This window comes from Urocampus carinirostris, chromosome 7, assembly GCF_059441175.1.
Source record: "Urocampus carinirostris isolate Australia breed hairy pipefish chromosome 7, RoL_Ucar_1.0, whole genome shotgun sequence".
Classification (NCBI taxonomy): domain Eukaryota; kingdom Metazoa; phylum Chordata; class Actinopteri; order Syngnathiformes; family Syngnathidae; genus Urocampus; species Urocampus carinirostris.
In genome coordinates this window covers 2,531,742-2,544,518 of record NC_142355.1, presented here as the reverse complement: position 1 = coordinate 2,544,518, position 12,777 = coordinate 2,531,742, and the positions used below count along the sequence as shown (strand labels likewise).

General features: G+C 40.0%; 1 protein-coding gene across 1 annotated transcript in view; it reads left to right on the top strand.

Annotated features, from left to right (window-relative positions):
• Positions 1-12,777, top strand: part of pdhx (pyruvate dehydrogenase complex component X) — a 45,131-nt gene that overhangs the window by 24,057 nt on the left and 8,297 nt on the right. Inside the window, exons 8-10 of the mRNA XM_088339541.1 lie at positions 2,730-2,788; positions 7,006-7,164; positions 11,287-11,351. Coding sequence (XP_088195667.1) covers positions 2,730-2,788; positions 7,006-7,164; positions 11,287-11,351 — 283 coding nt within the window. The remainder of the gene's footprint in view (positions 1-2,729; positions 2,789-7,005; positions 7,165-11,286; positions 11,352-12,777) is intronic.

The window sequence follows — 12,777 nt, the reverse complement described above, 5'->3', positions numbered from 1 at the left end:
GGAAAAATGTTTTAAAAAGAAATTGAGAGAGCCACATCATATATTTTCAGACAAAATTGAATAAACTGCCAAACACCCTCTCTAGACAAAAGCTAATTCTTCAGCACATTTTATCTCACTGTGTGTCATTTGATGATTAAATCAAATGTATGAAATGATAATAATGCCAAATCCTGTGTCCCAAATCAATGTAAATATGCCATTTACAATTGGTCTTCCACCTTCAGTTAAGAGTGTTGAGGCCATTTTTTTCCATGAAATTTGTCCTTAATAACAGTTTCAAAACAATGTGCATGCAAAGTTATTTTGTAAAAATGTCACAAATTACTGCAAACGATAAGCATATCATCATATTCAATTTCGGTGTAGAGTGAGCGAGAGAGAGAGAGAAGGAAGTGCCTTGCGCTGTGTACAGGGATCCGCCCACCTGTCCTGCTCACCCAATCAAAGTCGTTTGCCAGCGTTTTTATTTATCACTTTAAATGGTTTCTTATCGAACTTCTGCATTAAATTGCTTCGGCTTTATATGGACCACAATCGGGATGAAATCACTTGACTTTGGAACGCCACTGAGGGATGTGCAATAGTTACTCAGGAGGTAGAGCGCTCGTCTTGGGATCAAGAGATCGCAGTTGGAATCCCGGCTCCTCCGTGTTACATGTCGAAGTGTCCTTGGGTAAGACACTGAATCCCCGATACCTCCAATATGCAGGTTGGCGCCTTACATGGCTGCACGGTCGCTATTGGGAAATGTGAAGCACTCTGTCAAGCGCTTTGGGAAGTCTTGACTTAAAAAGCGCTATATAAATGCAGATCATTTCATTTCGGAGCCATATGTACTCATGAAAAGAGCCATATATGGCTCCCAAGCCATAGGTTCCCTACCCCTGTACTAAGGCATACCATTTTCTTTGTTTTTGTATGTGTTTGTCTTGCCGTCTGTCACCCCTTTTGAGGGATTTGACCAGGGTAGATAGATAGAATTTAAAATGGAACAAAAATAAAACATATTTTTATGTTTTGGCACTCAGACAATGCTTTTCAAAACATATTTATACGTTTTGGCAATGAATGAATTCATACAAAATTTTTCGAGTCCCCCTGCGCATGGACTATTTTGCAGCTTAACCGTGGGGAGGAACACTCCACGTTCTGGACCGAATTAAAAAAATATCTGTCTAGGAATACCTTTAAACACATCAAAATAAAGATAAAAATGAAAACAATTGGTTCGTAGGAGACTGTATCCCATCTTTTAATGAGGAAATGGCTTGGCCATTCCAGACCGGCAGGCAAGAGCTCTGTGTATACTGAGGGATTCTCTGTCTGGTTGTTATCATGCACTGTCTTTGTTCGCGATCGTGCAATTTCACGGTTAGTTCGGTCATCGTGCCGCACACAGCTTTCATAGCCAACTGCAACAGCACTCTGGGACTCGAGTGGCAACAAATGCAGTGTTAATCCTTGTCTAGGCTGTCGTATATCATTCCAGTGCTTTTTTGGATTAGGTTGCAGTGTTCATTTTACCTCTGAAAAGTGATGGGTCCCGAGGACTCGCATGCTCAAAAATCTATGGGTCCCAACAGAGATCTATGGGTCCCCAAAATTTAGTGTGCTCCATGCCCTTACAAACTGTCATATTTTCCCTTGCAAAATACAAAAAAAAAAAAAAAATTTTCAAACATGTTTATTGATGTAGTAACATGTTATATTGTACATGTGTTTCCTTACATCATATATATTGTTAATGAACATTTTGTTGAGTTGCTCGACATGAATGAGGTTTATTATTAAAAAAAAGTTCAAAAATGAAGTCGCTTGGACGTTCCCTGTAGAAGGAAAAAAATACATGCAAATATAATGAAGTAGAATAATACATTTTCTTATTGAAATTATGAATTCATTTTCTGCATTAAATTATTGTTGGTAATATACTGATTAAAGGGATAACCACAAACCTGTCTTTTTTCATTTTGTCCCTTTATACTTTTTTTTCTTAACTTCTTTATACAACATAATCATTCGTAATATAATGCATTGGGGCGGCAGTCGCTCAGGAGGTAGAGCGCTCGTCTTGGGATCAAGGGATCCCAGTTCGAATCCCGGCTCGTCCTTGTTACATGTCGAAGTGTCCTTGGGTAAGACACTGAACCCCTATTACCCCCAATAAGCAGGTTAGCGTCTTACATGGCTGCTATACAAGGCCGCTATTGGGAAATTTGAAGCACACTGTAAAGCTCTTTGGGAAGTCATTGACTTGAAAAGCGCTATAGGAATTCAGATCATTTCATTTCATCAAAGCAAGTGAGCCGTTTGAGAGCCGGCTCTTTAATGAGTTGAGCCGAAAAAGCCGGTTCTCTAAAAAGAGACGGACTTTCACTACACAACTCGAACTCGAGATCGCATGCAGACGAAAACTCGAACCGCGAGACCAAAACAACAATGGCGGATCTGCCTGACGAAAAGTTTTGAGTGCGGTAAATCTCTGTTAAAAAAATGATAATGACAATTTCGTGTCAAAAAAGTTGCGTCCCCAGCAAAAAATAATGAGTCTAGGACGCAGGGACGCGGGCAAACGAGATCACTGAGGTTTGATGTCATGTACTTGAAATCTTTTTGACAATGACTCAATATTTTGTATTAGGCTCAAAGTTATAGAGCCTGCGCAGCACCTCAACAGCTGGTTGTTGTGTTGAAATCACTGACACTTTTTTGTGTTTTCTTTCCAGACAAAATTAAGGTTTCTGTTAATGATTTCATTATCAAGGCAGCCGCTGTTACGCTTAAAGTAAGTATTTCTGATTTATTTTACATGTTGTCCTAAACGTTGTTTGTTTGTGCCTTGTCTATATTAGCCGTTTTGATGCATGTACATTGCCTTGCAAAAGTATTGCCTCTCCAAGAACCTTTTGACATATTGCCATATTTCAGGCTTTAAACTTAATGATAAAAAACTAAAAAAATATTTTCTTCGACAAAACATTATGTGGGACACAATCGTGAATTAAAACCAAATCTATCAAACGTTTTATTTTGTGCTAAACAATAAAACATTGAAAAGTAGTTTTGGAAAAAATGTGGGTCGCCTTTGAGAATATACTTTGTACCTCATCTCATCTCATCAGCCGTACCGCTTATCCTCATTAGGGTCGCGGGGGGGCTGGAGCCCATCCCAGCCATCTCCGGGCAGTGGGCAGGGGACACCCTGAACTGGTTGCCAGCCAATCGTAGGGCACACAGGGACAGACAACTCATTCGCTCATTCACACCTAGGGACAATTAGGACCGGCCAATCCACCTGAAATGCATGTTTTTGGAATGTGGGATGAAACCGGAGTGCCCGGAGGAAACCCACGCAAGCACGGGGAGAACATACAAACTCCGCACAGGAAGTCCAGTAGCTGGATTTGAACCCACGACAGGTTCCCATGACATGAACTGTGCCGTACAAGCGCTAACCACTGCGCCGCCGTGCTGCCCATACTTTTTACCATATTACTATAAAAAAGAAAATAGAAACCATACCTTTAGGATAGTGTGGGTGTCAACGCGGGGCTGCTGCTAGGACACGTTTAATTCCGGGTTGTTTAATTTTTGTTCAGTTTTTTTTTTTATTGCCAAATAGTCAGGTTTATTTATTTTACTCATTTATTTTTGGGTGTGAGTATTTTGGATATCGTAAATTTTATGTTGATTTAATGAAGTGATTTAATTGTATTTACCGTAAATTCCGGACTATAAAGCCGCACCCACCACATTTCGGGAGGAAAACCGAATTTGTACATACACAAGCCGCACCTGTATATTAGCCGCATGCGCCCACATTGAAAAAACGCAACACAAACACGAAATTTTTTTGGTTTGAACAAATTTATTCACACTAATAACAGAAAACAATACAATCTCAACAGCAATCAAGCACATTCACAATATAATATTTCAATATGACATTTAACAGCAAACACAATGTGAGGTTTGAACAACCCTTCTCGAAAATCTTAATAGCAATCAAACATATTCACAATTTCGTTATATAACATCTTTGTTAGTGTCAATAGTTTTTGGTCTGAACAAATCCACCGACACCAACAGTAGCAAAACAAACACGACAATCTCAACAGCCATCAAGCATATTCACAATTTTGTTATATCTGACAATATGACGTGACGATATTACGTTTTAACATTTAAATGTGAATTTCCCTTCGGGGATGAACAAAGTATCTATCTATCTATCTATCTATCTATCTATCTATCTATCTTTTTCCTGACCCGATACAGTCCAAAAACCACAGCCGGCAAAATAAACGGAAAACGATACCGGTACTTAACATTTAATGCAGACCTGCAGAGTCCAGGTGCCCGTTGAAAGTAATCCAAGGAAAAAAGTATGTTTCCAAAGGTAAGGGTGGGAAAAATATATCCGCTATTGTCGGCCGTGTCCACAAACACGTCTCACCTTTACTCCACTTCCCGTCAGCCCGCGTTTGCCCCGCCCCTTCTTTCTCATTTGCTCGTGCAAAACATCAGAATAAGTTTCTAAAATAAATACATTACAAAAATATACAGTTGCAAATACATATTATATATGGTTACACATATTTACAAAGAAAGACGGTACACTTAAAGAGTTTTGAAAGCTTTAATAATAATATTATGACTTTCATCCCAAACCGTGCCTGTGAAGGGTAGCAAAACGCTACTAGCAACACGCTCGCAGCACAGTAAACAGCGCTGTTAAAAAAACAAATTGAACTTGCAGTAAGCGCGGTAAACCGTCCTCATCTTCCTCCTTTTATCTGACATCATCAAAGTCGTCTTCCTTCAGCATGGGAAAGAGACTTTGTCATGTAGATGTCGTCCCACGCTCCCTTATTCAAAAACACGCTAGCGTCACGCTCGCAAAGTAAAGTTTACGTGCGGTAGCTCTGTCTCCTTCTATATCGGACTGCTTGATTGCATTTACCTTGAAAGTTGCGTCATGTGCCTTTCTTTTAGCAATTTGCATGATGAGGATATGTCTACACTAATTTAATTTGTGCACTCGCTAAGAAGTCGCGGTCTTCCTCGGCGCATATATTCCAGAATTTACGGTATATAAGAAAACATCTACGTCCTGGTTGTGTTGCCTTCAGGATGAATCAAGTAGCATAGACAGTATACATAGATTATATCCTTTTGTTAGTTTTGCACGTCTTGAAACAGAAATATGTGTCCAATATTTCCTTAAAAAACAGCTCAAGTTCTTTAGGTTTGATGGTGATTGTTTGTGCACAACCTTTTTCAGTATAGGATTAAGGTCTGGACTTTGGCTTGGCCATTCCGACACTTTTATATTGTTAGTTTCAAACCATTCCACTGTAGCGTTTGCTTTATTTTTTTGGGTCGTTGTCTAGTTGCAAGGTGATTCTGAGCCCCATTTTCAGGTGGATGATTTAATGATTTAATAATAATTTTCACTTCACAACTGTTATTTAAGGTCAACAAAAACATGGTGCCAGAAAACATCCAAAAATTATTCATTCGGAAAGAGGGAAATGATAATTGAGGGGCTGTAGTAAATTCAAAATCCCAAAGGTGAGAACCACCAGGAAAAGTATGTGTGTGTCTGTGTGTGTAGTCAAATTTTGGAATAATTTACAAGATGAAATCAAACAATGTCCTACTATTCACGTGTTCAAATTTAAATACAAAAAACATTTTGGGCGAGATACAGAGATGAAGAAAATGGGATATGAGTGTGTTTAAAACTATGAATTAATTATTACATCATAACTGTTATTATAAATATTATGTTTATTTTTATTGTTGTTATTATCATTGGTGCTGCAGTGGTATTTGGTAACTAGTGGCATTATGACGTCGAGGGATGGGTATTACAAAGATTAGTGTATAAAATATGATTATTGTAATGATTATAATTATTGATATCTGACCTATGTAATAAGTATATCCATGAGATTTTGTTATTATATACACAAGAGGAGAAGAGGATTTGTTGAATGTATTTAATAGGGAAGATAAAAGGGAAAATAAGCATCTGCTTCTGACTACCCCTTTTCGAACATGTTATGTGACATTATTTGGTTGTTGACTCATTGTTTTTGTCCTGTTTTTATTTTAATGTTCGAAATAAGGTTTTCATTCATTCATTCATTCATTCATTCATTCATTCAGGTGTCTTGTGGACTCCAACATATTTTCTGCCAAGAATCGCCCTGCACAGTGGAACCTCGGTTCTCGACCATAATCCTGTTCGAAAACCGATTTGCTCGATCACCGAAATAATTTTCCCCATTAAAAATAATGTAAATCGTTTTAATCCGTTCCCACACCCTGAATGTTTACCCTGAATGTTTACCTTGAATGTTTAACGTAAAGCTAACCCAGGCTAATCGTACGTTCGCGTTATCGTAATCTTCCGTACGAAAGATTACGCTAACATGAACGTGTCAAAATAAAAAAAAGGATAAAGAAAAGAATTATGAATAGGATTTCTTACCTTTGTGGGGGTCAGCAGAAGGCGCGGGTGGACGGTTGGGAGAGAAAAATCATCAAAAGTTTTTCAACCTCTTCCAAAACTTGCGGCCGTTGCTTGCTTATAGCACTCACTCCCTTAGCCGCATCACTAGATTTCACAGCCTCCTTACTGTTTAGTAACGTACCGATCGTAGATTTAGCCATGCTGTCTTCCCTAGCAAGATCCGAAGCTCGCACACCGAGGTTCCACTGTATTAGAATCCATCCATCTTCCCATCAACTCTAACAATCTTCCCATACCTGCTGAAAAAAAGCAAGACCAGAGCATAGTTTTTCCACAACCACCAATACTTTCGCTAGGCATTGTATGATATGTCACATACAGAAAATATATTCTGCGTTGATGCGTGACATTGCCATGAAAAAGCATTCGAGTTCTTGTACGGTTTAAATCCATTTTGGTATGATGTGCCTGACAAATTGAATTGCAATAGTGTGATACCGCCCGAATTTTTGTGCTGATAGGAGCTACCGGATGTGAACGTGACTTGGTCAGATGACGGACCCAGAGAACTCGACTCTATTCACATTTCAATCGCTGTTGCAACTGACAAAGGCCTCATTACTCCCATTGTAAGGGACGCTGCAAATAAGGGAGTTCAGGAGATTTCCACCAATGTTAAGGTAAAAACTTGAATAACAATTACCGTAAATTCCGGACTATAGAGCACACCTGATTATAAGCCGCACCCACCACATTTTGAGAGGAAAACCGATTTTGTACATACACAAGCCGCACCTGTATAAAAGCCGCATGCGCCCACAGTTAAATTAACCCAAACCCGACTTCAAGTCCCGAGATTGAAACTAAATGTCCACAGTCCAAAAATCACAGCCGGCAAAATGAACGGAAAATGATACCGGTACTTAAGGTTTGATGCAGACCTGCAGAGTCCGGGTCCCGTTGAGAGTAATCCAAGGAAAAGAGTGTATATTTCCAAAGGTAAGGGTGGGAAAAATATATCAGATGAACACATTTACTCACTCCCTTTTCTTTAACCGACTTTTTACCCCCTCTTCTTTCCTTGTCTGTCCCTCACCTTTAGCGGTCCCCACTTAAACTCTGCACCCCGCGTTTGTTCCGCCCCTCCTTTTTCATTCACCCGTGCAAATCAGAATACGTGTCTAAAATAAATACAAATAAATACATTACAAAAATATACAGTTGCAAATACATATTATACATGGGTTACACATATTTACAAAGAACGACGGTACACCAAGAGAGTTTTCAAAGCTTTAATAATAATAATATAGCTTTGACAGGGCAGTTAATGGTAGCAACACTCGAGCGCCGCTAGCGGCCGTTAGAAAAATTACGTAAATTGGCCGCATCACTGAATAAGCCGCAGGGTTGAAAGTTAGGGAAAAAAGTAGCGGCTTAAAGTCCGGAATTTACGGTACTGTTTGGTGAGCCAGTTATCAGTGTGTGGGTGCATGGTTATTTTTAGTGCTCGCTTATCTAGACCAATGGGACATAATAAAAAACATCTCATCTCATCACCTGCACCGCTTATCCTCAGTAGGGTCGCGGGGGTGCTGGAGCCTATCCCAGCAATCATCGGGCAGTGGGCAGGGGACACCCTGAACTGGTTGCCAGCCAATCGCAGGGCACACGGGGACAGACAACTCACTCGCTCATTCACACCTAGGGACAATTTGGACCGGCCAATTCACCTGAAATGCATGTTTTTTGGAATGTGGGAGGAAACCGGAGTGCCCGGAGGAAACCCACGCAAGCACGGGGAGAACATACAAACACAAAAAAAAACAAATGAAAAACATCCCTATCTATAATCAAAAACAATTAAGGTTTGTATAAGATGTGTATTTTTTCTATCTGGTAGTTAATGTTTTCAAATGGTAACTAAAGTTTATTGCTCGTTTCTTCATTTTCATGACAACCAACAAAAATTCTTATCTGTTAAACGAATGAATGCAAAATGTAGGAAAATGGCACAACATCCTTGGTCTAAAATGGTTATCAATACATTCTCAAGGCCAATGGAAGATTACAATTTTGGGAAGCGGTGACATTATACACTGGGACGAGCTACAGAAGCCTCCAAAGATTTCCAAATTGGCTTAAAATTGCTTTCATGTCACTGTGCAATTTGTGGTCATTGTGATAGTACAAAAATAAAGAACAGGCTTCACAAATACATCCACTCAAGAAAACCCCGTAGCCCAGCTTAGCAACCCAAATGATGAAAGACCCACATACCTGTCAACCTGTACGTTTTTGCCATACAAAGTATGTTTATTATGCATTTGAAGACTTGTACGACGTACAAGAAAATCTGTACGGAAAAATGCAAATTTGTCAATTATGGGTACCATCCGGTATACACCGACGATCACGAAACGGCAAATCAAGTCAAACGAGTTCGCCGCGGTAGCCTCTATCTCCGTATCGTTTTTTTCGTTGCAAACCAAGCGAACGGTTTGATGCTACTGTGCGCATGCGTCTGCCGCCTGGGGATTTCCCATCATGCATCATTACGTGGTAGTTGTATAGTGAAAGGAAGTCCGTCTCTTTTTAGAGAACCGGCTTTTTCGGCTCAACTCATTAAAGAGAACCGGCTCTCAGACGGCTCAATTGCTTTGATGCATTATATTACAAATTATGATGTTGTATAAAGAAGTTAAGAAAAAAAGGAAGTATAAAAGGAGAAAATGAAAAAAGACAGGTTTGTGGTTATCCCTTTAATCAGTATATTACCAGCAATAATTTAATGCAGAAAACAAATTCACAATTTGAATAAGAAAATGTATTTTTCTACTTAATTATATTTGCACATATTTTTTTCCTTCAACAGTGAACATCCAAGCTACTTCATATTTGAACTTTTTTCAACAATAAACCTCATTCATGTCGAGCAACTCAGTATCCCACAACAAAATGTTAATTAATAATATATATGATATCACGAAACACATGTACAAACTACATAAATAAACACGTTTGAAAAAAAATATGGTGTAAGATTATTTTGTATAGTTTGTAAGGGTATGGAGCCGTGGAGGTTGACAGGTATGGACCCATAACACATTTAAAGAAACAAAGGTCTAAATTATCTTAAGCTGCAAAAAATAAAAGCATTACTTCAGCCTATTTTAAATTTTAAAAAGGGAATTCATACATGCAACTTACTCAATTAATATGTATAGTACAGATTTTACAGCAATGAAAAATATTAAAAAGGGTTGTTTTGTGCATGTCCTCCTACAGGAACTAGATTTGTCATTACCGTAAAATCCAGACTATAGAACGCACTTCATCATAAGCTGCACCCACCACTTTTTAAGTGATTTGCTGCTCTTGTACTTACTCAAGCCGCACCTATGTACAAGCCTCGTGCGCACGCATTAAAACTTTTGACACAATCACAAGTTTAACCTAGACCATGCTGTGAGTTCCACGATTGAAATTAAATGGATAGTACACAATCTCAGAATCACAATCAGCATCATGAATGGAAAATGATACTCGTAATTAACATATGATGCGGACTTGTAAAGTCAACAAAATATATATTTCCAAAGTTAAGAGTGGGAAAAATATCTATCCACTATTGGCCGCTGCGACAACAGACAGATCTACCGGTAACTCGGCTTTACCCCACTTCCCATCAGCCCGCGTTTGACCCGCCCCTTCTTTTTGATTCGCTCGTAGAACACATAACAGAATAAATCTCTAAAATAAATACATTACAAAAATATACAGTTGCAAATACATATTATACATGGTTACACAGATTTACGAAGAAAGACATTACACCGAGAGTTTTCAAAGCTTTAATAATAATATTATAACTTTCATCCCAAACCGTGCCTTTAAAAGGTACCAACACGCTAGTAGGATCACGCTCGCAATGCATCAAACGTGCCTGTCAAAAGAAAGCATCCCGTAATTGTGAAATTCACGGTAGATCGTCTTCAACTTCCTCCTCATAACTATCGCCATCAAGGGCGTTTTCCTCATTATCGGTACGTACCTTTACTTTACAGACAATGTATGCATAAACTTAGAGGTTGCAGTCTTTCTTGGCAGATATATTCTACTGGTCTTAATCTTACCTTTTATACTTCAACGCCGCTGGTGGCCGTTAGAAAAATTACATAAATTGGCCGCTTCACTGAATAAGCCGCAGGGCTGAACATTTGGGAAAAAAGTAGCGGCTTATAGTCCGGAATTTACGGTATATTCTTTTTACGTATCGGAGCAGGGAGCCACCCATGCAGCACTAAAGAGCCACATACGGCTCTAGAACCACTTTTTGCCGACCCCTGCCAAAGCCAAAGTCTAGTGTGTCGAGGGTTTTCTCCCAGGATAAGCCTCAATAATTTGTGTGCTTTGTTTGCCAGAGGCTTCACTGCCACTTCCGCATTTTAGCACAACACCAGTGGATGGTTTCCATTTGTTTCATTTGACAGTTTATTTTCCAAACGCTCTGTTCCCATTTTTGATTTTTTTTATGTGGATATTTAAAACAAGTGTTGTTGTTTGTTGTGCTCGTCGTTTGGAAATCATACTTTTCACATTGCCCAACCCAAATCATTTTACCGATTCAAGTTGGTTATAAAAGCTAAGGCAAGATTTTAACTTAAGTCAGATTGAATTTTGTTTTGTTGGAATACTTTAAGCTACGCTTCCATCCTCCAAAACATCTGATATAGAGTTTTTCGTTATTATTTTTTTGATGCTCAATTGACAATAAAAATGAAACCATGTTTGCTCCATAGACTTTGGCCCAGAAGGCACGAGATGGAAAACTTTTACCTGAAGAGTACCAGGGAGGCTCGTTCAGGTAAACAAAAACATTCTGCATTTCGAGTGTTATTATCACCGATCTATTTTTTTCCTCCCCTTATCCCATCTTACCGGTGGTTGTCTCCCAAACACAGTCGTATAACTACACAGTACATGATAGAATAGAATAGAATAGACCTTTATTGTCATTGTTACGGGTTGAACATATTGTGACAACGATATTGGACGTGGCACTCCAGGTTCACATTTTACAGTGAGGATAAAGGAACAAAGAAGATGTTTGTATTGTCCTTGTTGCAGACTTTGTATTTCTCCGGAGCGGGGTGAGGGACAGACAGAGATGGCCGGATCCAACTAGGTGGGGGGAGGGGGGAAGATATCTACGCATGTTTGATCTTACTGTACACACGGTCCAGTGTTTTTTCCCCTGGTTGCTCAGTCCATCTATTGAATGAATTTGGGAAGTACAGTCCTTAAGCCTGCCTGATTGAAGTCGCCGGCGACGATAAAAGCTCCGTCGGGGTGTGCAAGGATAGAATAGAATAGAATGGAATATAATTTACTTTTATTGTCATTTTTTGTAACAATGCACACAGAACGAAATGTCGATACACCTGACCCGTACAGTTAAACTGTAGCGAGCCGATGCAGCCGCAGCCAAACAGGGCGCAGCCATTTTAGTCATTAGGTGAGCAAACCCCCCAATTCCAATCTTTAATGCTGAGCGCCAAGCAGCGAGGCAATGAGTACCAATGTTGTAAGTCTTAGGTATGACTCGGCCGAGGCTTGAACCAGCGACCTTGAACCAGCGACCTCCCAGTCTCAGAGCGGGCGCCCTACCATCTCGGCTACCGAGCTGGTATGCTGCTGCTGTTTATTGATAGCTGCGGGCAGGAGTATTAGCGCTATGCTAACGTTAGCATCCGGTGACACGTAAACAGCAATCACAATGGCCACAGTTAGCTCTTTCGGTCGATAGAAGGGTCTACACGATACTGCTAGAAACTCTATATCGAGTGAGCAGTGTGTGTCAGTGATTCGGCTGTTATTGCAGCGCATAGTCCCCCTCCCCTGTTTTTACCGGAGTCTCCGTCTCGGTCGTGCCGGTGTAGCGTGCCTCCTGCTAGTTGGACTTCGGGGTTGGTGAAGCCAAGACTCCGTGATGACCAAAATACTGCAATTTCGGACGAAGCTGTTGGTGGCGATCTGCAGCTCAAATGTACTCATTTTGTGGACGACGGATCTAGCGTTGGTAAGGAACATGCTCGGAAGCGCTAGTCTGTGTGGTCGCCTTCTTAGCCTAGGCCTGACCGGCAGCCTTTACTTTTGCTCCGTCGTTGTCGGCAGGCAGATCACCCAGGGAGATCCTGGTGGTCTCTGTACATCCCTCGGGATGTTGTGGATGTTGTTGTTGTTGTGAAAGGAGTCGAAGGGAAAATATGAGGGATAAAAGAACACTAAAG